This window comes from Anomaloglossus baeobatrachus, chromosome 8 (assembly GCF_048569485.1).
Source record: "Anomaloglossus baeobatrachus isolate aAnoBae1 chromosome 8, aAnoBae1.hap1, whole genome shotgun sequence".
NCBI lineage: Eukaryota > Metazoa > Chordata > Amphibia > Anura > Aromobatidae > Anomaloglossus > Anomaloglossus baeobatrachus.
The window spans coordinates 199454926-199479083 of NC_134360.1; the positions used below are offsets into that span (position 1 = coordinate 199454926).

Sequence of the window (24158 nt, forward strand, 5' to 3'; positions counted from 1 at the left end):
AACCAGGCATGAGGTCAAGAGCCTGTCAGTAACGGAGGTGTCAGAGGGGAGAAACAGAATCAGGTTGGGGCCACAGCCTAAGGGGTACTTCACACACAGCGAGATCGCTACTGAGATCGCTGCTGAGTCACGTTTTTTGTGACCTCATTAGCGATCTCGCTGTGTGTGACACTGAGCAGCGATCTGGCCCCTGCTGTGAGATCGCTGCTCGTTACACACAGTGCTGGTTGGTTTTTTTTATTGTTGCTCTCCCGCTGATAAGCACACATCGCTGTGTGTGACAGCGAGAGAGCAACAATCCTGAATGTGCAGGGAGCAGGAGCCGGCATCTGACAGCCTGCGGTAAGCTGTAACCAAGGTAAACATCAGGTAACCAAGGTGGTTACCCGATATTTACCTTCGTTACCAGCCTCCGCAGCTCTCATGCTGCCAGTGCCGGCTCCTGCTCCCTGCACACGCTAAGTTAAGCGGTGTGAGCTGGTAACTAAGGTAAACATCGGGTAACCATACCCGATGTTTACCTTAGTTACCAGTGTCCGCAGCTTCCAGACGCCGGCTCCGTGCAAGCGCAGCGTCGCTTGCACGTCGCTGCTGGCTGGGGGCTGGTCACTGGTCGCTGGTGAGATCTGCCTGTTTGACAGCTCACCAGCGACCATGTAGCGATGCAGCAGCGATCCTGACCAGGTCAGATCGCTGGTCGGATCGCTGCTGCATCGCTAAAGTGTGAAGGTACCCTAAGTCGATATCAGGAAGTCAAAGTACACAAAACATGGAGATAAGATAGGAGGGATGGGCTGGGAGGAGATAAACAGACACAGGTAGGGGATCAGAGGAATGCGGTAGGAGAGATCAGTAACTCACCAGAGCCAGCTACACACACCAAAGGCAGAGAATATAACTGGCAAGGCACAAAGGGAGGAATGGCCAGATATAGCATCCTGGGAACAAGAAGAAGGCAAGCTTACCCTTGACATGATCAGGTTGGGGCTGGAACACTGCCAAAGCAGATACTAGCCTGGAACATGACAAAATGTCACTGCTCACAGCTTAGCCATAAAAACTGAAAAACTGTCCAAATATTATGTGACAGCAAAGCAGTAAAGATTAGTATATGAGAAAAACAAAATAGTGCTATTCAAGATTTCAAGCCAATTAAAGACTATAGAGCACTTTTTATCCATGACAAATTGATTTGCCACAAATCAAATTTCCTAAGAAAATTTAGCAAATAATTTCAAAAGTGCACTCATCCTTAGATATTTCCATTCAATCGATATTTATTTAATACTATTTTTTATTCCATTGTTGACCATTGCTTCCAGGTTACATGTAAATGTAAAAAAAACAAAAACCTTCATTATATTTTCTTTCCTTTGTCATATGCAATAATGGCTGTATTTCTCATTGTTTACAGAATATTCTGATGCTTAACCCCCGGACTGCTGCTCATGCATCATTACGATCTACAGCACTGAAACAGCAGGATAAGAAGCACTGGAAAAGAAATCCAGACAAGAGTTGCTCTGTACGTATTGCATGCATTTCAAACGGCATTTGTAGTGTCCAAAATTTTGTTTTTTTACATTTTGTTTCTGTGTATATTGAAAATATGGTGCCCTTAAGTTATGCTTACATGTGTTGAATTTGCCAATTTAGATTTTTCAAATAATCTGCATTAAAAATCATAAGTTGGAGCCCAGATAACTGCAGATTTTCATGCTGATTGTCCTCTGTAATATAATGGTGCTTTCAGACTTAAAATGACAGCATGTTTATCGTTTTGTGCACGTTTTTCCCCTGGATTTGAAAATACTTGGCAACATGAAGAGGTTGTCCTACAATTTACAATCAAAATTTATTTTGTTGGAATACGCAATCGCAACACATTTTTTTACAATGGTTTTACTTCTAAATATTGCTGTATTATAACTCAGTACAGCAAAGTCATGGACAAAAGTTTTGTGACTGATGGAAATTTTGGTGTCATGGTGACTCCACACTCTATTCACATTGCAGAGTCTGGCAGGCAATCTGATGCTTCTTAGTTGCTTACCAGATTTGGCCATCTAATGTTTTGTGCTTTCCAGTCCTCAGTTTAGAAGGAGTTAATTCCTTCTGGCTGGTGAATAGCTGCTGGGGTCACAGGTTGCTGACGTCCCATCACAGCTGCCTCCGCCATTTAAAAGATGGTGGAACCTAGTCTCACATACTGAAGATAGCTCTATCCTTGCTCCAGCATTATCGGTCTTTGTGCATGGTGGCCCAGTTGTTGGTGAATGGTTGTATGGTATTTGGTTTGCGGTGGAAAGTTCCTTGTTTTTTGTTTATTTCCACCCTGTACTTTATTTCTCCCCGAGCATGAATTGTCTCTTCCCCTATGTGTGCTTGCAGTGTGTTTGAACTTTGGTTTTCCCCTGTCTGTCAGTATTTGTGGGGTTCTTTACTCCGGTCCCAGCCCTCCCTGGGAGGTGGAGGAGAGGGGGTGTTAGATCAGGGCTGCTGCTCAGGAGTAAGGGTTACATTGGCGGTCCAGGCCTGGCTACCATCGAGTTTACCCCTGGAATAAGTTTAGGGCCTGTAGTCTGAGATGTAGTCTAGATGCCTTTACCCCTGGTTACCGGGTCATCCCGTGACATTTGCTTTTCCTAAAGTTTGGTGCTTCAGTGTTTTCAGATCTCTTATCCAGATTTTTCTATGATTATTGAAGTACAGTTATCCGCAATTCTTACATTCTTAAACCTTTAATGGCAAATATATCAAGTTTACGCAAAGACTCAATATTTTGTGTTGACTCTTATATTTTAATATTATAGCCTTCACCCTGATGTGCTTTTGGGCCAAATGCTGATAACAGCACATTTTGAAGTGCTTGAAGGTTATCACAATTTCTGTGTTTTTGTTTGATGCTGTTTGAGGATTGACCATGGGTTCTCAATAGGTGATGATTAAAAACTTTTCCTTCGAAATGCGTCAACCTATATCCCACCTTTCTTTGGGACTGGATCTCTGATGATTATTCCACGTTCCATTAAATGTTTTTATTTGGATGAAATAAAAGTTTTCTTTTTTATATAAGTGCTTTATCACCTACTGATTGTTTAGATTACTTTTTTGGTGTTCTAAACTCTATATTATTGAATGTTCTCAGTGAGAGAAACAAAATTATAATTTTGTAATACCTTTTAATGGCTAACTAAAATAAAGTAAAGTGATCTTACAAAGCAAGCTTTCGAGACATCTCAGGTCCCTTCGTCAGGCAAAAAGGTTTTGGTACCATGTTAGCCAGTTGAAAAATTATTGAATGTTCTCAGTGTGAGGAACAAAATTATAATCTTGTGATAGGTACTGTGCTAGCCAGTTGAAAAATTATTGAAGGTACCGTGTTAGCCAGTTGAAAAATTATTGAAGGTACTGTGTTAGCCACAAAGGTATCACAAGATTATAATTTTGTTACTCTCACTGGGAACATTCAATAATTTTTCAACTGGCTAACACGGTACCAAAAGCTTTTCACTTGTAACTAAAAACAAAGTCTATATATAACAATTGAACCTCTCTCTTTGAAGCTGTTAGGATTTAATAAATAGTTGCTTTTGGGGTATTCTGACAAGGAGCAATGTCCTTGCCTGTAAAAGCCTTTTTTGGTGCAAAGCAATTATTTTACCACAATCTTTTTCAGCCAATTTGTGCTCCAAAAGTTGAATGATGCTCCTCCTTGTGCACTCAAACAGTAGTTTTCCACCACATATGGCATAACTGTGTCCTCAGTAGTAATTGCACAACAAATTGTAAAGTCCTTTTTTACTGTTACTCTTGGGAAAATGCAAAATTTGGGACTGAAACAATATTTTTGTGGGAAAAGCTAAAATTTCCAGGTGTAAACAATACGTTTTCAACCTTTTTTTTTCTAAAGTAAGGTGAGGAATTGAAACAAATGTACAACTAGAACAGCAATACGGAGACTGTTGTGATCTGCCATAGGTACCATGTTGGCCTGCTGATAGATCCTGCTGGCAAGTGAAAACAATTACTTCTAGTCCTCTATGTTTCCTCTCAATAAAATAATGATTTCTAATATTAATAGTATATAGTGGGGAATCATTATTATGCAGTTTCCTTACATGATCATTGCAGTGGCATGTGACTGATGATGCAAATGTTACATATTTTAAGCTAGACGTAAAGTCAAGTGGCTAAATATGTGATTTTGGTTCTAAAATGTAAAAATAATAGTGCGTAATATACAACTGATCACTGCAAAAAGCACACAAACTATATTGAGTTTAAGAGATTTTTCATCACTGACAACCACATTCGTCTGCCAAGTGGTTGCATGATCATATTACTTCTAGTCCATTCAGGTAATACCAGGAGAGATGAGCAGAAACATGGAAGTTTGGGTTCTGGGAGTTCAGTCGATCTTTAGATAAAGCTTTGTTCTGGATCCAAACTTGACCTGAATCTCATTGGAAGTCACTGATTGGACAGTTCGGCTCTCCACCCACACACAGCCAGCCATAAACAGAGTATTTCCGGGAACGGGATGGTGGGTTTTTTTCATATTTTTTTGTACACACTATATCCAATGACGCTGATTTTACTATCCCCCTCCGTGCAAGGACTGGGTTGAGCACTGAGCATACTCATGCACCCCGATGCTTGCTCGACTGGTTTGCATATGTAAAGCACCTGAACTCTGAATTCGAACAATGATTTTTTTTTTTTTGTTAAGTCTGTGTTTGGTACGAATACCAAATTTTAAAGTTTGGGTCGTCTCATCTCTAAATAGCAGCACACCTTGCACACTTTATGCACCATTAGGCTGGAGTTACACTTGCGAGTGACTCACATGTAATACGCGTCTCGCATTGCATCACCCGGTACAGCCTCACACTCTCCAGACAGAAGTGGGTCGGCTGCATGTATTTCTATGCAGCTGAGACGCTCCTGCCCCGAGAGCAGCAGGCTGTATCGGGTGATGCAATGCAAGACTCGCGCGTATTACACGTGAGTCACTCGCAAGTGTGACTCCGGCCTTATTCAGATTCCATCTGCTGGTGCTCAACAGCATGAGAAAACAGGTTCAATAGCATTGACAATCTCCCAAAAGAAGAAATTTCATAGTACTCACCAGTTGATAAAAAAATTACTTTTTTTCACATTGTTTAAAAAAACACATGAAGTACAATATCAAGTAGATTGATGAATATTGTTTCATGCTAGCCAGGGACCAGGAAGAAGTGCCCATCTGGCGCGAAACGGCTATTACCCTTATGTAGCATCGTACTTAATTAATTTGGTGCTTCATGCTGTTTTCAATCCATATGGAATAAAGAGCTTATATTTAACCAACTAGTGAGCACCCTATCTAGATTGTCTATGTTTGGGTAACTAAGACCCCAGCCAAACAGTTGATTTTGCAGTGGAAAGTCTCAACAGTTTGTACACTTCCACGGCAGAGGATGAGTGAATGACTGTCAATGGAAGATGTAGCTACTCTTAGGGCCGTTTCTCACATCTGGCATTTTGCCAGATTACAAGATCCTGCACAATCCAGTACAGTGTTAATACTGTACAATGGCATCGCGGCAAGCTCCGGTCACATGCTCCGGTCAGATGACAGCATGTGACTGGAGGTTGCCGGGATGCCATTGTACTGTATTACACTTTACTGGAGTGTGCCGGATCCGGTAATCCGACGAAATACCGGATGTGTGAAACAGCCGTTAGGCCGCCTTTTCATTTTGGCATTGCTATTCTCTTCATCGTTCTCTGGCGTTTCTGATGCCACCTAGACTTTGATGAGCGTTATGACGTCACGACATCATGATGGATGTCAAGGAATAGTCAATCTCAGCAACAACTGAAGAGGAAACTGCGCCTGAGCAGGGGCATAGGAAACCAGCGGAGAAACGACAAGGAGCAGGGACAGGGACAAGTGATAGGCTTAAGAAGTATGGATGATTTTTTTTTATGTTTTTAAAACCCTCCTGGCTCATTTATCTATTATCCTTTGGGGTTGGGAGACCTTAGAGTATAAAAACCACTTTTTTTAATAAAAGTTTCCAAATTAAATTTCTCTGACAAATTTGAAGTAATCTGCCAAATTTAAATTTTGGCAGATTTATTTATTGCTAAATACTAGATATATATTACACATTTTAAGTGTACTATATTCTGGCCTTGTAGAGTTCAGATGTAAAATAAATTATCATGTTAATTGGCTTCGACAGGTAATATAGCAAATGAGGAATCCTGAGAAGACACGTAGAATAGTTAAACCCATATTAAACGCTTTTATTCTTGCTGTTTGCAATATAGTATAAAATAACTTGCTTGTACCAGTGATGGGAAAATGTATATATATATTGACTAAAATCCGGCAGAAAATCACTTTAGTTACTTAGCAACATGTTATTGTGAATTAGAATGAAGGTTGATTCGAAAAGTCCAATGTTCAAGGACAACGTAGAACAATGAAAAGCATTCTCTTTTCAACATGTTTGTCCTATAAAATGAAATGTTGATGTAATGCAATTTTGTCGCACGGATTTTATATAAGTGAATTCCAATGATGATTAACAGGGTTTCAGTCAATGCTGTCAAGTGGAGATAGCAGTTTCATAGGAAACGTGACCCACAAAAACTGGAGATAGCATGAAATAAAAGTTAGGAAACAAGTTGCAGAGTAAAGCTGGGTTCACACTAAGCGACAGCGACAACGACGTCGCTGTTACGTCACCATTTTCGGTGACGTAACAGCGACCTTGTAAGTCGCTGTTATGATCGCTGCTTAGCTGTCAAACACAGCAGAAGCAGCGGTCATAACGTCGCTGTGCTACATGTGCAGAGAGCAGGGAGCCGTGCTTAGCGCTGGCTCCTTGCTCTCCTAGGTACAGTACACATCGGGTTAATTAACCCGATGTGTGCTGCAGCTACATGTCACAGTGCAGAGAGCAGGGAGCCGCGCACACTGCTTAGCGCTGGCTCCTTGCTCTCCTTGCTACAGTATACATCGGGTTAATTACCTGATGTGTACTGCAGCCACATGTGCACAGAGCAGGAGCCGGCACTGGCAGCAAGAGCGGAGGCTGGTAACGAAGGTAAATATCGGGTAACCAGGGAAAGGTCTTCCCTTGGTTACCCGATGTTTACGCTGGTTACAGCTTACCGCAGCTGCCAGACGCCGGCTCCTGCTCCCTGCTCACTTCATTTCGTCGCTCTCTCGCTGTCACACACAGCGATGTGTGCGTCACAGCGGGAGAGCGACGACGAAAAAATGAAGCTGGACATTCAGCAACGACCGGCGACCTCACAGCAGGGGCCAGGTCGTTGCTGGATGTCACACACAGCGACAGCGACGGGAAGTCGCTGCAACGTCACAGAAAATGGTGACGTAGCAGCGACGTCGTTGTCGCTGTCGCTGTGTGTGACACCAGCTTAACACAGGAGATGGAATTAGTTCTAGAAGTGATATATATATATATATATATGTATGCCAATAAAGACTTTAAAGGGAACCTGTCAGGCTCAATATGTACCCAGAACAACAAGCAGTTCTGGGTGCTAATCCCTGCCTAACCGTCCCTGTTTCTAGTAGCATAGATAAAGAGATCTTTAGAAAAAATATGTATAAATATCCTTTATGATATATATTAATGAGCGCAGGGACTGGTGACAAGGGCGTTAGCACCTGTGCTCATTCTGCCCTACTAGCATATTAGCATGCCCACAGTCTTAGGTTCAGTGTGCATGATCACAATGCCTGGCATTTCCGGTCATACGCTCTTTGAAGCCGAGTGTACGCGTCCCGGCTTTAGAGAGGTCTAGTGCGCATGACCAGAAGTGCCAGCATGTGCACTGACCCTCTGCCCAGCGTTCTGAGGCAGTGCAATGGACACAGGTACAAGCATCACTGCCGATGACGCTGGCATTGAATAACATGTTAGTACGCCCCTCTGGGCGTTAACATGCTAAGAGGGCGGAATGAGTGCAGGAACTAATGCCCTTGTGACTAGGCCCTGATCTCATTAGCATATCATAAATGATATGTATCCAATAGAGAAGAAATCGGGTTTCAGCCACGCTATACCATGGAATTCAATCTTGTATAAGAATTCCTTCATTTGAAGTACAAGTCTACGCGTTTCAGAGATATATCCATCTCCTTCCTCAGGACATTCAAGGAATCATCTGTTGAGGAGATTGATATATCTCTGAAACGTGTAGACTTGTACTTCAAATAAAGGAATTCTTATACAAGATTGAATCCTGTGGTATAGCGCGGCTGAAACCCGATTTCTTCTCTATTGGATATATACACTGGACCGCTCGGGGCTGCAGCTGGCCACTAACATTATAAGCTTCTCCAGGGGTTGTGATTTTCACAACCTAAATAGGTGAAAGATATTCCTTTATTCTCACTACCCTCCCACCGGGTAAGACGCTATTGCGCTTTTTGTTCCACGGTGTTTCCCATTGATAAAAGATATTTAGAAATACTTTTTCTACAGATCTCTTTATGCTACTAGATACAAGGTCAGTTAGGCAGGGATTAGCAATATGGACCTAGAACTGCTCGTGGTTTTTGGTGCATATTGCACCTGACAGGTTCACATTAATTAAAAGAATTTTAGCAAAGTTGATTTCATAATTTAATAAAAAAAAAAGGTAAAAAATAGTATAATATATATTGGCAAATAGATCTGTAAGATCTCAGCTTGCAGTATGGTACCCTGATGAGTACATAGGTGCACAGAACCAACATCTGAAATTTTGGGTCCTTAAGCCCGCTTTACACGTTGCAATATATCTTACAATCCGTCGTTGGGGTCAAGTTGTAAGTGACGCACATCCGGCATCGTTCGTGACGTATTTGCGTGTGACATCTACGTGCGATCAAGATTGAACGCAAAAACGTTGATCGCAAACACATCGTATCTTTGTCTAGAGTTGAACGTTTTGTTGTAGGATACTAGTCAATTGTAACGTGTGACATCAATCAATAGATTTTGCAAATACAACTTTTCACAGACACAGACATAAAGAACACACACACATCACACTCACACACAGACATATAGAATACATGTACAAAACAAACGAATATATAGAAAAAAAAACACGTGTGCTCCGCCGTATTTTTACCTTCCAGCCAAGGTAAGTACACAGCGGCGGGCCGGTATTCTCAGGCTGGGGAGGGCGAGGGACAGGGTTAATGTCCCCTCCCCCCTCCTGCAGCCGAGCATATCAGCTGCAGCTGCCCCGGGACTGTTGCATGCATTATGCGACAGTAACGGAGTGTCCCCGGCTCTTCCAGATGCCATGATGCAGAGGTTATCCAGGTAATATAAGGAGTTAATGGCAGCGCATCGCCGCCACTAAGTCCAGGCTTGATCATGGTAGCGTCTGTGTGACAGCTGACATGATCAACCCGTACGTAAAGTGAATAAACACACACACCCAAAAATCCTTTATTTTAAATAAAAGACACACACCGAAAAATCGTTTATTTGAAATAATAAACAATAACAAAGACCCTCATTCACCAATTTATTATGCCCCAAATACCCATCCATGTCCGACGTAATACAGGGAGGTCCCTCGTCACTTCCAGCTCTGCTACATGACGGTGACAGGAGCTGGAGAAGACACCGCCGCTCCTGTCACCTCCACGGAGCAACTGAGGTGAGTAGCGCGATCAGCTGAGCTGTCACTGAGGTTACCCGCTGTCACCGCTGGATCCTCCAACTGTGACAGTGAGTCACCAGAGTGATAGCGATGAAGTCACAGGTGAGTTGCGGTCACGGGGGGAGGATCTAGCTAGCCGCGGGTAACCGGAGTGACGAAAGCGCTAATTGCGCTGCTCACTTCAGTCACTCAGGGGATTATTGGTCACCGATGAGACCTCCACGGGTGACCGCTATTCAGGACGCGACACCCAGACAGAGCCGCGGGATGAGGATGAAGTCGGGTGAAGTTCACCCGAGATCATTCTGATTGTGCGGCTCTTTCTGTGTCTGCTGTCATCTGCCATTCAGCTCTGCTACATGGCTGTCTGTGTCTGCTGTCAGTGGCCATGTAGCAGAGCTGAATGGCATATGACATAGTAAAAACTGATCCCCTATGCATTACACACGCTTGGCAAGTCATTGAATAAAAAAAAAAAAAAAAAGAGTGCCCAACATACGTCAGAACACATGATCTAAAAGATCGCACACAATATTGATCAATTTAACATAGACTACTAACGCACGTGTGACAGCAAATAAACGACCTACGTGCAATCTCATTAGATCCCATATGCGACCTGGGCGTGTCACATCGCAAATGCGATTGTACAACTAATTGCAACATGTAAAGCAGGCTTTAGACAGCAAGATTTGCCAAGGCATATATGAAAAGACTGGAGACAAACAGGTTTAGTGTTAAAGGAATCCTCCTGCCACTTTCTTTGACCAGATGGCAAGATGGCACATATATCAGAAAAGTGAAAGAGACACTAGCCCAGAAGTCCATCACCTTGCCCAGTATTTCATTACAAAATTATGATCTAGTTATTTAGATATGAAAATTGGGAAGATCGTGGTCAGATTTTATTTTGTGAACACAACCTTGACCTGCAGACATATAGATTTAATCATTATGAGATAAAAGAAAAACACTTGGTTTCCTTAGAACTGCAATATGGTACCTACAGCAGTTAATTGGTGCAAACCAGGGGTGGACATACTATTGGTGCAACCTGTACATCCACTCAGGGGCCCTAGTGGTAAGGTGCCCTATTCTACCTCCATTGAAATTATGTAATGTGATAGCCCTATTCTGTATGTGTCCGCTCCTGGTGCAAACTATTGGTGTATGCCTCTGATTTCATAGTGTGACATATCTCCATAATGCTTTGGCATACAGTAACACTATATTGCAACACATGGTGTGCCAGCAGCACAGCCATGTACATTAAAGGGTCAGGTAAAAATAATTGCCCTGGACTTATACTAAACAAGTTTTCCCCTTTTAGGAATGTGGACCCAACCCATCCTGATAGTAGTAAAAAAACAAATAGTAGTACCACTCACTAGAGTTGAGCGCGGTTCGTGGTTCTCCAGTTCGCGGCTCGAGTGATTTTGGGGGCTGTTCTAGATCGAACTAGAACTCGAGCTTTTTTGCAAAAGCTCGATAGTTCTAGATACGTTCGAGAACGGTTCTAGCAGCAAAAAAACAGGTAATTCCTAGCTGGCTTTCCGCTGTAATAGTGTAAGTCACTCTGTGACTCACACTATTATGACATTTCAGTGTATAGTGTGTGGGAACAGCGCATTCAGATCACTGCTGTATGGATAATGGCGATCGCCATTTTTATTTTTTTTCCTTGTTTTCCTTCCCTAAGCGCGCGCGTGTAGTGGGGCGGGCTAGCATGTCAGCCAATCCCAGACACACACACAGCTAAGTGGACTTTTAGCCAGAGAGGCAACGGCATGTGTAATAGGATGTCCATGCATTATAAAAACGAGTATCTGCCCGTCCGGACGCCATTATCTCTTCTGCGTCCTTGGTGTCAGACATCACTGTCGCAGCTCCGTCCTGAGTCCTATCGCCGATACTGCTGTATGCACTCCATACACAGCGCTGGACAGCTTAGGGATAGCACTTTCTAGCAGTCCTTTTAAGGGCTCATACCGGCAGGGTCAGAGCCATAGGTGACAGGTCCTGAAAACAGAGACAGCGTCTGTGTAGCTAAGGTCAGGGATTTCCTCGCTGCATTTCCCCATTAGGAGGGATAGAAAGGAAGGCTTCCATTCCTCTACCCAGAGACCCACAAACCTGGCACTGTACCCTCCTGTCCTCTGCACACTCCAACTCATTATAACTAAGCCATTATACTAGCAAACACTGAGTGTACCTAGTGGCATCCTAAACGTGGCTATTGGACTTCTGTATAGTCCCACTAGTGCAAAGATATTTGCAGCACGTCTGCCTGCATTGCACACTCCTACTCATTATAACTAAGCCATTATACTAGCAAACACTGAGTGAACTTAGTGTCATCCTAAACGTGGCTATTGGACTTCTGTATAGTCCCACTAGTGCACAGATATTTGCAGCACGTCTGCCTGCATTGCACACTCAAACTCATTATAACTAAGCCATTATACTAGCAAACACTGAGTGAACTTAGTGTCATCCTAAACGTAGTTATTGGACTTCTGTATAGTCCCACTAGTGCAAAGATATTTGCAGCACCTCTGCCTGCATTGCACACTCCAACTCATTATAACTAAGCCATTATACTAGCAAACACTGAGTGAACCTAGTGGCATCCTAAACGTGGCTATTGGACTTCTGTATAGTCCCAGTAGTGCACAGATATTTGCAGCACCTCTGCCTGCATTGCACACTCAAACTCATTATAACTAAGCCATTATACTAGCAAACACTGAGTGAACTTAGTGTCATCCTAAACGTGGCTATTGGACTTCTGTATAGTCCCACTAGTGCAAAGATATTTGCAGCACGTCTCATTGTTACGAAGCCATTATACTAGCAATTTATGCTGCCAGTTTAAGGGCCGTAGTTGCATTGTCAGGGATATTTATTCTTTATTATTCTGCTGTTAATAAAGCTAGACCACCGCTGCAATCTACACCACCTCTCAATTTTTACTACCACATTTTCAGTGCACAATCTTGTCGCAATCAACATGAGTGGCAAAATGACAGATGCTGGTGGAAAGGGGAAGAGGCGTGGTGGAAAAGGAAAAAAAAGGGTTTGTCCGTGGGGAAGGTGGCAAAGCTCCATTATCATCTGCTGAAGATAGACCATCTACCAGCAAAAGTAAGATGTCTACTACTTACCGTGGACAATCCGATGTGCTCCCTTTTTTACGGACCCGAACAACAGGAACAAAGCTAGATGATGGCCAAAAAAGGAAAATGCTTGAATGGATCTCAAGTGGTCCAACAAGTGCCCTCTCAGCCACCTCAAGTACCGCATCCAAAAAACACCAGTCCTCTGAGTTGTCATCCCAATCAAACTTGCTTTCTCCCAGCTCTGAAGTCTCCATCAGCCCTGCACAGTATGGTGGAACTGAGATGGCTGAGTCTGCAGAGCTGTTCAGTCACACTATAGCCTGGGAATCAGAGGTCTGCTCCCAAGCTACAGTGAGTACAGACCAGGAAATGGTCTGCAGTGATGCCCAGAACCTTTGTGACTCTGATTCAGGCCGTGAGGACCAAGTTTCTGAGCGTAATGTTGACCCTTTGTCACAAACTGTAACACCTGTGGTTATAGACAATGAGGAACATACTGATGACGATGAGACCCAGATACCAGATTGGGATGACAACTTAAATATTCGGTCAGGGCAAGAAGAGGCTCGGTCTGAGGGGGAGGGGAGTGCAAACACAACAATTGATGATGAAATTCTAGATCCCACCTACTGTCAACCCCCAGTCAGGCACTCGAGGAGGTCAACAGAGGCGGTGGAGGAATATGCAACCGACGACGAAGTTACCTTGCGCCTTCCTGGACAGAGTCGGAGCACTGGTAGCACGTCTACAACTGCATCATCAGCCACCACTCTGCCTCTGAGCACTAGTCGGGGGGGCTCAGCAGGTCGCATGCCCTCTAAGCCTTGCCTAGCCTGGTCCTTTTTTGACATAGAAAAAGATCGCCCAAATTATGTGATGTGTAAAATTTGTCGTGATTCTGTTAGTAGAGGTCAAAACCTCAGCAGTTTAACAACTTCTTCCATGAATCATCACATGAATAAATATCATAGGTCCCGGTGGGAAGCTCACCGTGCTGCAATGCGGCTTAGCGGAGCGAACCATCCACGGCCTGCCCCTTCCAGTGCATCCGCGCGCTCTTCATCTTCTAGGACTGTGGGGACAGCTGTCACACCTGGTTTTCCACGCACAACTTCCACCACTGTAACCGCAACAGGCAGTTTGCTTGGTAGGTCGTCAGTTGGTTTGGAAGGGGAAACAAGTGAGTGTGTACAGCTCTCTCAGACATCGATAGCACCAACGTTGGATGAAGGCAACATCATGTCTCCACCTGCACTTTCCTCACAAACCTGCATTTTTACAGGGACACCCTACTCAACACCGTCTACACACAGCAGCCAGATCTCTGTCCCTCAGATGTGGTCAAATAAAAGGCCATTTCCTGTGACCCATGACAAAGCTAAGTGGTTGACTCTATCCCTCTGTAAGCTCTTGACTACCAAAATGCTGCCTTTCCGCCTAGTGGACACACAGGATTTTAGAGACCTTATGTCTGTCGCTGTGCCCCAGTACCAGATGCCTAGTCGCCACTACTTCTCTAAGAAAGGTGTGCCCGCGCTTCACCAGCATGTCGCACACAACATCACCGCTTCCTTGAGAAACTCTGTGTGTCAACGGGTGCATTTCACCACCGATACCTGGACCAGTAAGCATGGACAGGGACGTTACATGTCGCTGATTGGGCACTGGGTAACTATGGTGATAGATGGTGAAGGGTCTGCTGCACAAGTCTTGCCGTCCCCACGACTTGTGTGTCAATCCTCAGTCTGTCAAAGTTCCACCACTGCTTCTGCCTCCTCCACCTCATCTGGGTCCTCCACCTCTATCCCAAGCCTGCCTGGTCAGGCCACCAGCGTTCTCACTGCGCAGAAGGAATCACGCACCCCTCATTACTATGCTGACAGCAGAGCGCAACGGCATCAGGCGGTCTTTAGCTTGACATGTCTTGGGAATAGGAGTCACACAGCTGAGGAGTTTTGGTCAGCTCTGCGGTCCGAGTTTAATAAATGGTTGTCTTCACTCCACTCAACCTGCAGCCTGGTAAGGCCGTGTGCGACAATGCTGCAAACCTGGGTGCGGCCCTTCGCCTGGGCAAGGTGACACACGTGCCTTGTATGGCTCACGTGTTGAACCTTGTTGTCCAGCAATTCTTAACACACTATCCCGGCCTAGATGGCCTTCTGACCAGGGCACGAAAACTGTCTGCTCACTTCCGCCGTTCAACCGCCGCAGCTGAGCGACTTGCATCTCTCCAGAAGTCTTTCGGCCTGCCGGTTCATCGCCTGAAATGCGATGTGGCGACACGCTGGAATTCGACTCTCCACATGTTACAGCGACTGTGGCAGCACCGCCGAGCCCTGGTGCAATACGTCATGACGTATAGCCTGGGCCAACGAGATGCAGAGGTGGGGCAGATCACCCTGATGGAGTGGTCTCAGATCAAGGACCTATGCACCCTTCTGCACAGTTTCGACATGGCGACGAATATGTTTAGCGCTGACAATGCCATTATCAGCATGACAATTCCAGTCATTTACATGCTGGAGCACACGCTAAACACTATTCGGAATCAGGGGGTGGGACAACAGGAAGGGGAGGAACTACAGGAGGATTCATATGCGCAAGGGACAACAACATCACCAAGGTCCAGACGTTCATCATCACCAACGCAGCAGGCATGGGACCATGGGGGACAGGGATCAACAAGGGCGCATAGTAGCAGGCGAAATGTTGAGAAAGGTGCAGGAGAACATGAAGAAATGGAGGACGAACTGTCCATGGACATGGAAGACTCAGCAGATGAGGGAGACCTTGGTCAAATTTCAGTTGAAAGAGGTTGGGGGGAGATGTCAGAGGAAAAAAGAACGGGTAGCACCTCTATGCCACAAACACAGCGTGGACTTGGTCCGCATGGCTGCGCAAGACACATGAGTGCCTTCTTGTTGCACTACCTCCAACATGACCCTCGTATTGTCAAAATTAGAAGTGATGATGACTACTGGATTGCCACACTATTAGATCCCCGGTACAAGTCCAAATTTTGTGACATAATTCCAGCCATAGAAAGGGACGCACGTATGCAGGAGTATCAGCAGAAGCTGTTACTCGATCTTAGCTCGGCTTTTCCACCAAACAACCGTGCAGGTGCAGGGAGTGATTCTCCCAGTTGTAACTTGACAAACATGGGACGGTCTCGTCATCTTCAACAGTCTACCCGTACCAGTAGGACTGTATCTGGTGCTGGTAACAGCAATTTTATGAAATCTTTTCATAATTTTTTTAGACCCTCCTTTGCAAGGCCACCAGAGACAACAAGTCTGACACATAGTTAACGGCTGGAGAGGATGATACAGGAGTATCTCCAAATGAACATCGATGCCATGACTTTGCAAATGGAGCCTTGCTCATTTTGGGCTTCAAATCTAGAAAAATGGCCAGAGCTCTCCAGTTACGCCTTGGAGATTTTGTCATGTCCAGCTGCCAGCGTTGTCTCTGAACGTGTCTTCAGTGCTGCTGGGTGTGTGGTGACAGAGAAGCGCACGCGTCTGTCCAGTGACAATGTGGACAGACTAACGTTCATCAAAATGAACAAGTCATGGATCCACCAAGAATTTACTACCCCTGTGTCATCCTGGGGAGAGTAAATGCTTGTGGATTTGGAATGTGCTTGATGCAAATCTAGCTGTGAAGTGTACAGCTGGGGCACAACTGCTGCCACTGAAGGGGTGGGTGTGTGTGGGGCCCAATTTTTGGAAAAAAGGGAGACTCCGCTTGGAGTAACCCTTGCTTTCATTGTTTTTAAAAGAAGCCAAGATGAACAGAGCTGGGATCAGGAAAGACTTTGCTACCTACCCCGGTGTCATCCTGGGGACGGTTAAGAATGGCGTATTTTTGAATGTGCTTGATGCAAATCTAGCTGTGAAGTGTACAACTGGGGCACAACTGCTGCCACTGAAGGGGTGGGTGTCTGTGTGGCCCAATTTTTGGAAAAAAGGGAGACTCCGCTTGGAGTCACCTTGCGGTGTTTTACATGATTTTAGAAGGGCATGCCATGCCTATATCTGTGTCTCGTCCTCTTTTTCCTCGTAACGCTGTTTTGTTTTCACATGAGAATTTGTCCTTGTCACTTTCCCATGTGTTTGTGTTGTGAGTTGTTTGTCACCTTTTGGACACCTTTGAGGGTGTTTTCTAGGTGTTTTTATGTGTTTGTGATTGCCTGCCATTGTTTCCTATGCAGTTCGAGTTCGGTTCATCGAACGTTCGACGAACCGAACTCGAACGGGAGCTCCGTTCGGCGAACCGACCTCGAGCCGAACCGCGACCGGTTCGCTCATCTCTACCACTCACCCTCTCTTGGTCTAGCGCTGGTTCCTCACAGCGGCTCCAGTATCTATATTTTAGTTGCAGCATTGATGTGATGACTAAAATGCTTTTGCAGTTAATCGTTAAACTTGGTGGCTTGTGTTGTCAAGAACAGCAGAGCTTCTGACCTCAGTGATTGTCTACAGTGCTGATGTGAGATGTAGTTCTGCAACCACAAACGGCCAATGGAGCTGCGTTGGAGATCCAAGAGATGGTGAGCACTATCATCATTTTTTTTTCTTGTTACTACAACTTGATCCATTGGGTCCATTTTCTAAGCAGAAACCCCTATAATGACTTATTCTTAGGACTGGACATCAGTATCTAATCGGTGGAGGGATCTCCAATCTAGCATCCGCAATGATTAGGTGTTTGCAGCGCTTCCTATGTATGGATATACACAGTGGACATAGACTGACCAGTAGGTCTCTCATGCGATGCTCAGTTCCAGACTCATTAGGTGTCATGGCGGTGTCATGCTCTGTTTACACTGCAGAGTCTGATAGGCAACCTGATGTCTCCTAGTTGTCCAGCCAGAGTTAAGCGTTGGCTGTTTCATGTGCTCTGTTCTTCAGACCTGCAGGAGTTATTTCCATTGATCTAGGGAACTCTTCTAGAAGCTCAGGTTGCTAATTACCAATTAATGCCGTCTCCTTCCTATATAAAAGTATGGACCTTGCTACACAGAGCTGATAATAGCTTCAGTGATCCCAGTATTTGTGGTGATCCAGTCCATGGTGATTTGTAGTTGCGATTTTGAGTGGTGTGGTAGGTCCCCCGTCGTGTTTACTTCTTTATTTTTTCTCTATTCCCCTATACACGTAGTGTCTCTCCTTTGTGCACAGTGTGTTATGGGGGGCTGTCTGATAATAAAACCTAAAGGAATGTCAGACAGTCAGGGTCCACCGTGCAAAGACTCTGCTGCAGACTATGGCAGAGGATAAGGGGTATATAAGTGTGCCACTGTAAATAATGATAGCACAAGTGCAGAGTGATATACCTTTGCTATACTCACAGAGGAATATAATTAGAAAATAAAAAAATTCCTCCCTTACTTGGAGGGTGTGTGGAATGGTCTCTGTTAAAGATCACAGAGACAAAAGCAGTGAGTGTGAAATGACACCTACCTAGGTCCGTTCCTCTAGTGGTGTCAGGAGACGGACAGCAGCGTAAGCCGCACAAAGCTCCTACCTGCGTTCGCTCCACTAGTGTGCGAGGACACGAACCACTAGATATGGTACCTGCCTAGGTCCGCTCTTCTAGTGGTGCAAAAGAGACGGACAGCAGCGTAAGCCGCACAAAGCTCCTACCTGCGTTCGCTCCACTAGTGTGCGAGGACACGAACCACTAGATATGGCACCTGCCTAGGTCCGCTCTTCTAGTGGTGCAAAAGAGACGGACAGCAGCATAAGCCGCACAAAGCTCCTACCTCTTTTCGCTCCCCTTGTGTGCGAGGATACGAACAACTGCCAGACGCAGTATAAGGAACGTTACCCTAGCGGCAACGTCCACCTACGAGTAGAATCACAAGGCCCAGCTGGACCATGTGCCTCAGGCACCTACCTATGTCCGCTCCACTAAGAGGTAAGGATACGGACTGCAGCCGAAGCTGTAAGGTATAAGAATGCTACCCTGCCGGTAGCGCTCACCTAACATAGACAGAGAGATGCCTAGAGGAACGTGCACAGAGCGTCTACTCGCATGCATGAACCAAGAGGACTGAGCGCCGGGCGTCAGGGTCTTATATAGACTCTGTGCCTCATCCAAGATGGAGGACACCAGAGCCAATCCGCTGCCAGAATGACAGCAATGACGTCACGCTGCCCTATCACCGAGCAAAGCGTCACAAGCACATGATCAGCGACCAATCGGCATAGAAGGTGTCAGAGACATGTGACCACGTGTCACAAGCACATGACCAGTGGCCAATCAGCTTAGAAGGTGTCAGAGACATGTTACCTCGTGTCAGCGATGATGTCACCCGCACATGTGCAATGGCTCCAAGATAGGACTTAGTCTCCAATGCTTGCACATGTGCAGTAGCAAGAAATCCGGACATAGTCTCCAGAGCCACAGCAACCGTAACACAGTGTATATGAGTTTTAGTTCTCCCATATCCGTGTCATTTTATGGGGTTTTGTTACTGTGTTTCCGGCCTGCCTCAAGGGTGGGGGAGTAAGTTATGGGCCCAAACAGGAGTCAGGGTCACACTGGGGGCTCAGACCTGGCTACCCTCAAGCCTACCTCTGAGATAAGGGACAGCGAAGGGTCTCAAGTCTGAGAGCCAGCCTAGGAGCCCCTATTCTTTCACTTCATACCATGTGACAAGGACTTTGTACAGTATGTCATGGCTATTCTTGGTTACTGCAGTTCAGCTTTCATTCACTTCAATTGGCGCTAAGGTGCAGTGCATCTGGCAGCATACCGCCATGCCAGTTGTCAGACCGCCACTACTCTGATATTGATGACCTAAGTCCTGGACAATCCTTTTCAGTTTAACTTTTCAGATTCCATGCAGCATGTAATATACATATTATATGTAGTTAGATTTTATTTCCATTAATAATAGGAAAAGATAAGAAAAAGACATTTACTAAGCCTGACTAATGTGCGCCATCCATGATCCTGGTAAGCGTGTAGTGTGCGCTTCTTTCAGAGGATGCACAATAGCAGCTGTCTGCCTAATCGCTGCCCAATTCAGAACTAATCAGTGGAACATAAATAAAATGCCAGCAGGAATAGGTATACAATGGTCGCTGTCTTTCTAATTAAAGAACTATTGAAGCAGTAATCGGCATGGTGATCAAAAAACATTACAGGGAGAACTTTAACATCTATATCTGTGAAATGTGTAATAATCTTCTCTGGCTTCAATGATCTTTTAAAGCAATAAAAACCTTTCATTTATTTCAGTGCCCTGTCCGTAGATGATGTGTCGCTACAAAGGAGCCGAAAGATCATTTCAATTTATTTTCCATGTTCTTTATATTAATCTTTTTTGAAAAGGCCCAAGCTGGATGGTGATCAGTGGTAAAATCACCGGGCTTCTAATACGCAACTGCAATAATTATATTACAGGTGCCAAAAATAATTAGATTTTTGTGACTATGTCAGATTTGCTTTTTTATTGTTTTTCAAAGGCAGCAATTGCATTTGCAGTAGTGCAATGATTTTACGGCAAATTGCATGGGACAACCTTTGGCCAGAGCCTTGTTTCCATCTGTCTTACTAGAAATCTCATATTATATCGATATAAGAAGTAATATTTTTAAACCTGAAAGTGAAGCAAATTAATGCATGTTATATAAAGTGATTTAAAAAGGTTTTCTTCTGGAGATCGTGGTGGAACAAAAGTTTTTCTGGTTTAGCACTGTAAGGCACATCATTCATTATGGGGAATTTCACGATTTCACAAGTCCACAATACTGCTGCACTTTAGCATCTACTTGATCACTTGAATGAGACTTATGTTTTTCTTGTATGTGTTCTATCTACTTTTTTAGTAAAGCACATGGTCAAATTATAGTCTTTGGACATGTTCTCTGAATAATCACAGCCCCATCTCCTTTCGCACCAACAAAAAAGGTGTCTTGTCTCCACCAGAGTCCGCTCCTGTGTCTTCTAGTTTGATCACCAGAAGCCGCCGTATTCTCGCCGTGGGCAGTGCTGGTGATGGGGAAGAGTCACTGGCTCTGGTGGCCACCCATCCACTAAGCTGGGTTTCACTAGGATCTGCAGTACCACTGGTTGACTGTGGTGGCATGTGCCTTCCAGCTGAAGTTATCACCTTTCAGCCATGGCCAATGGGAAGGCACCACACCCTTCTTATTCCTCCTCCAGTCTGCTGGTCGCTGCCAGATATAGTCTTGTTGTACTACTGCTGGTTCTCTGCTTCAAACCCTGGTAAACTACTGATACCTGTTTTGACCTCTACCTGTTCTCTGGCAAATCTTCTGCCTGCTGTTTTTGTACCTCACTGCCATCTCCGATTTGACCTTAGCTTGATTTCCTGACTACTCTCTTACCTGCCGATTTTGCCCCTTTTTTGTACCTCCTGGTTTTGACCCTGCCTGACGACCACTCTTCTCTGGATTGCAGTCTTCCAAAGGCAGCAACATCCTTGACCCTGTAGTATTTCCAGATCCCTGTACAGGGGTTAAAGGATTTTGGGGTCTTCGGGATCCTGTTAAGTGGGCGGCTAGCCCTAGTCTGTCCGTGACAGCCATCCTGAGTCTGTGGTCCAGGGTAGACATAACAAGAGGTATGTGTAATTTTGATCTAAATTGTGGATTGATCTTAAAGGGTTTGACCACTACTTTTTAGTCTGATCAGTGGGGGTGCGTCACCCAGCATTCCCGCACGTCAACTGTTACCAGTGGTGGCGAGAAGTTATTAAATGCTGACAGAACACAACAGCTCTATCAAAATTATTGTAGCTGTGACCGAGTACTGCAAATATTCAGTTGAATAGTAGTGGATCTGAAGTATCTGGCTGGGGCCACTATAGAAATGACAGGGCTGTTGTATTTAGCAACATCAAAGAGTTTCTGACCTCCATCAGTGTTCATAAAGTTTTTCAAATGGGTGCACCCACACCAATCAGATATTGATGGCTTATCCAATATGTATCAGTATTTATGTAAAAAAAAATTAAAAATCCGGATCACGAACAACCCAAAAAATTGGTTTAGTAAATTTTGTTGAAAAAAATGAAAAATTGCTGATAAACTTTTAACCCTTTTAACTTTGAAAAATGTTGCTGATAAAATTAGAAATGTGGAATACGTTATTTATTAATGATTTTGTGATATCTAATTAAAGGCCAAGCAAATAAAAAATGTGAAATTTGCTAAAATGTCATCTTTTTGGTCAAATTTTCAATATTTTCATAAGTGTACACAAATTATATTGACCAAAATATACCACTGTTATGAAGTACAATTTGTCACGAAAAAACAGTCTCAGAATCATTGGGATCCATTGAAACGTTCCAGAGTTATTAACTTATACAGTGACCCTGGTCAGAATTGTAAAATTTGGCCTTGTCAGGAAAGTGAAAACAGGCTTGGTGGTGAAGGGTTTACATTTTAGGGGTAAACACAATAGTTTTATTATGTTTGTTAGAATTTTCTTTCTCATAATAAATTGAACCAAAGAGTAAAAATCAGGATATATTCAGATATTCTTACAATGCTTAGAGTACCGTATCTTTTGTTCTATAAGAAGAACCCCAAATTTAGAGATGAAAAGGGTAAAAAAAAAGTATACTCCATGGTGTTTTACCTGAGAAGGTGGCAACAGTAGTGGTGAAGCAAGGTCATAGGAGGTAAGGGCGCGTGGTGAAATAGGGTGATGCTGCAGGCACTGCAGTTGGGGCGGTACTGACAGCAGTGTAGGCTGTGCTGGCAGCAGTGGGGGCTGTGCTGGCAGCAGTGGGGGCTGTGCTGGCAGCGGTGGGGGTTGTGCTGGCAGCAGTGGGGGCTGTGCTGGCAGCAGTGGGGGCTGTGCTGGCAGCGGTGGGGGCTGTGCTGGCAGCAGTGGGGGCTGTGATGGCAGCAGTGGGGGCTGTGCTGGCAGCAGTGGGGGCTGTGATGGCAGCAGTGGGGACTCTGCTGGCAGCGGTGGGGACTCTGCTGGCAGCAGTGGGGGGGGACTGTGCTGGCTGCGTGGAGCAAGATGGTGCGAGTGTCACAGATGCTCTGTTGGTGGTGCGGGCTTAAAAGAAATGGCATCCGGAGTCGGCGCGTGCACAGATGGAGCTCTTGGCTCAATGACAAGCGAAGAGCTCTATCTGCTCACACGCTGACTCTGTGCGCGATTATTTGAATTCAGAGCATCTGGGAAACCCACTGTACCGCCCTGCTCCACACAGCAACCCGCACAGATAGCCCTCCACACAGACAGCCCTCCACACAGGCAGCCCTCGGCACAGACAGCCAGCAAGCCGCCCGTCTGCACAGACAGCCACCCGCACATACAGCCGCCTGCACAAACAGACAGACAGCCCCCGGCACAGACAGCCGCCCACACAGACAGCTAGCCAGCCGCCGGAACATACAGCAGCATGCACAGACCGATACCCAGCAACTGACTCAGCCAGCCCCCATCGCAGCTCACACGGCAGCTAGCACAGCACCCATTTTCCAACTCCCGGTAAGCTACATTTGGATTTTAAGACGAACCCATCATTTTTCTCATACATTTTTGGTCGGAAAAGGGCGTCTTATAATCCAAAAAATACGGTATTTTGTTTACTATTATATACTCTGCTGGTGTTGGGGGGGAGGCAAAAAAAAAAATAATTTCACAATTATTTCAATTTGGAATGTCCACAGCTTTTCCTTTGGTTTCTGAAAGAATCACTTCCATAAAACAGACTATATCTATTCATTTGTGGAGTTTTATAGTTCTGCGTGCTCGATTATAAAATGTATTAATGTATTTCTATATAAAATAGAGTAAGCTTATAGGGATAATTATTTTTATAATAAACTGTCAGACCACAAAAAAAGATAAAAGAAGAACATGAACAAGAATCATCTTTTATATAAAGAAAAATAAAATACTTGAGCTCCTGAATTGCTTCGATTTGAAATAATTTGTCTAAAATTGCTTTAAGGAAAGAAGAAGCACAAGTGATGTATATTTTCTTGGAGAGGTTTGTAGATAAATGTCTCCATTATGTATATTTTTCTCACCAGTGATTCAGAAACATATTTTATAATGTTGAAAATCTAACAGACAGAAACACATAATTAAAAAAGGAAAAAAAGTAAATTTGTTCTGAAGTGGACATAACTTAAATTGAGTTGTGGTCTCTGTTTGCTGGAGTGAATTCACTCTCCAAAGCCTTAGGTATCTTCCAGAGAGTGATTTAATATCATTTAGAACCTGCTTTTCATTTATAAAGGAAAAAAGCCTTCTAGTCATTGGGGAAAAAAATAACAATTCTGCTAATAAGTGTATTTTAATTAGCTGAAAGTCTGAGTGAATGCTTGCAACAAGAAA

General features: G+C 44.4%; 1 protein-coding gene across 2 annotated transcripts in view; it reads left to right on the forward strand.

Moving 5' to 3' along the window:
- DPYD (dihydropyrimidine dehydrogenase) overlaps positions 1-24158 on the forward strand; it is a 1712944-nt gene that overhangs the window by 151023 nt on the left and 1537763 nt on the right. For both annotated transcript variants that reach the window (XM_075321045.1, XM_075321044.1), the window contains exon 2: positions 1415-1525. In XM_075321045.1, the coding sequence (XP_075177160.1) occupies positions 1424-1525 (102 nt within the window). In that variant the 5' untranslated portion in view covers positions 1415-1423. The remainder of the gene's footprint in view (positions 1-1414; positions 1526-24158) is intronic.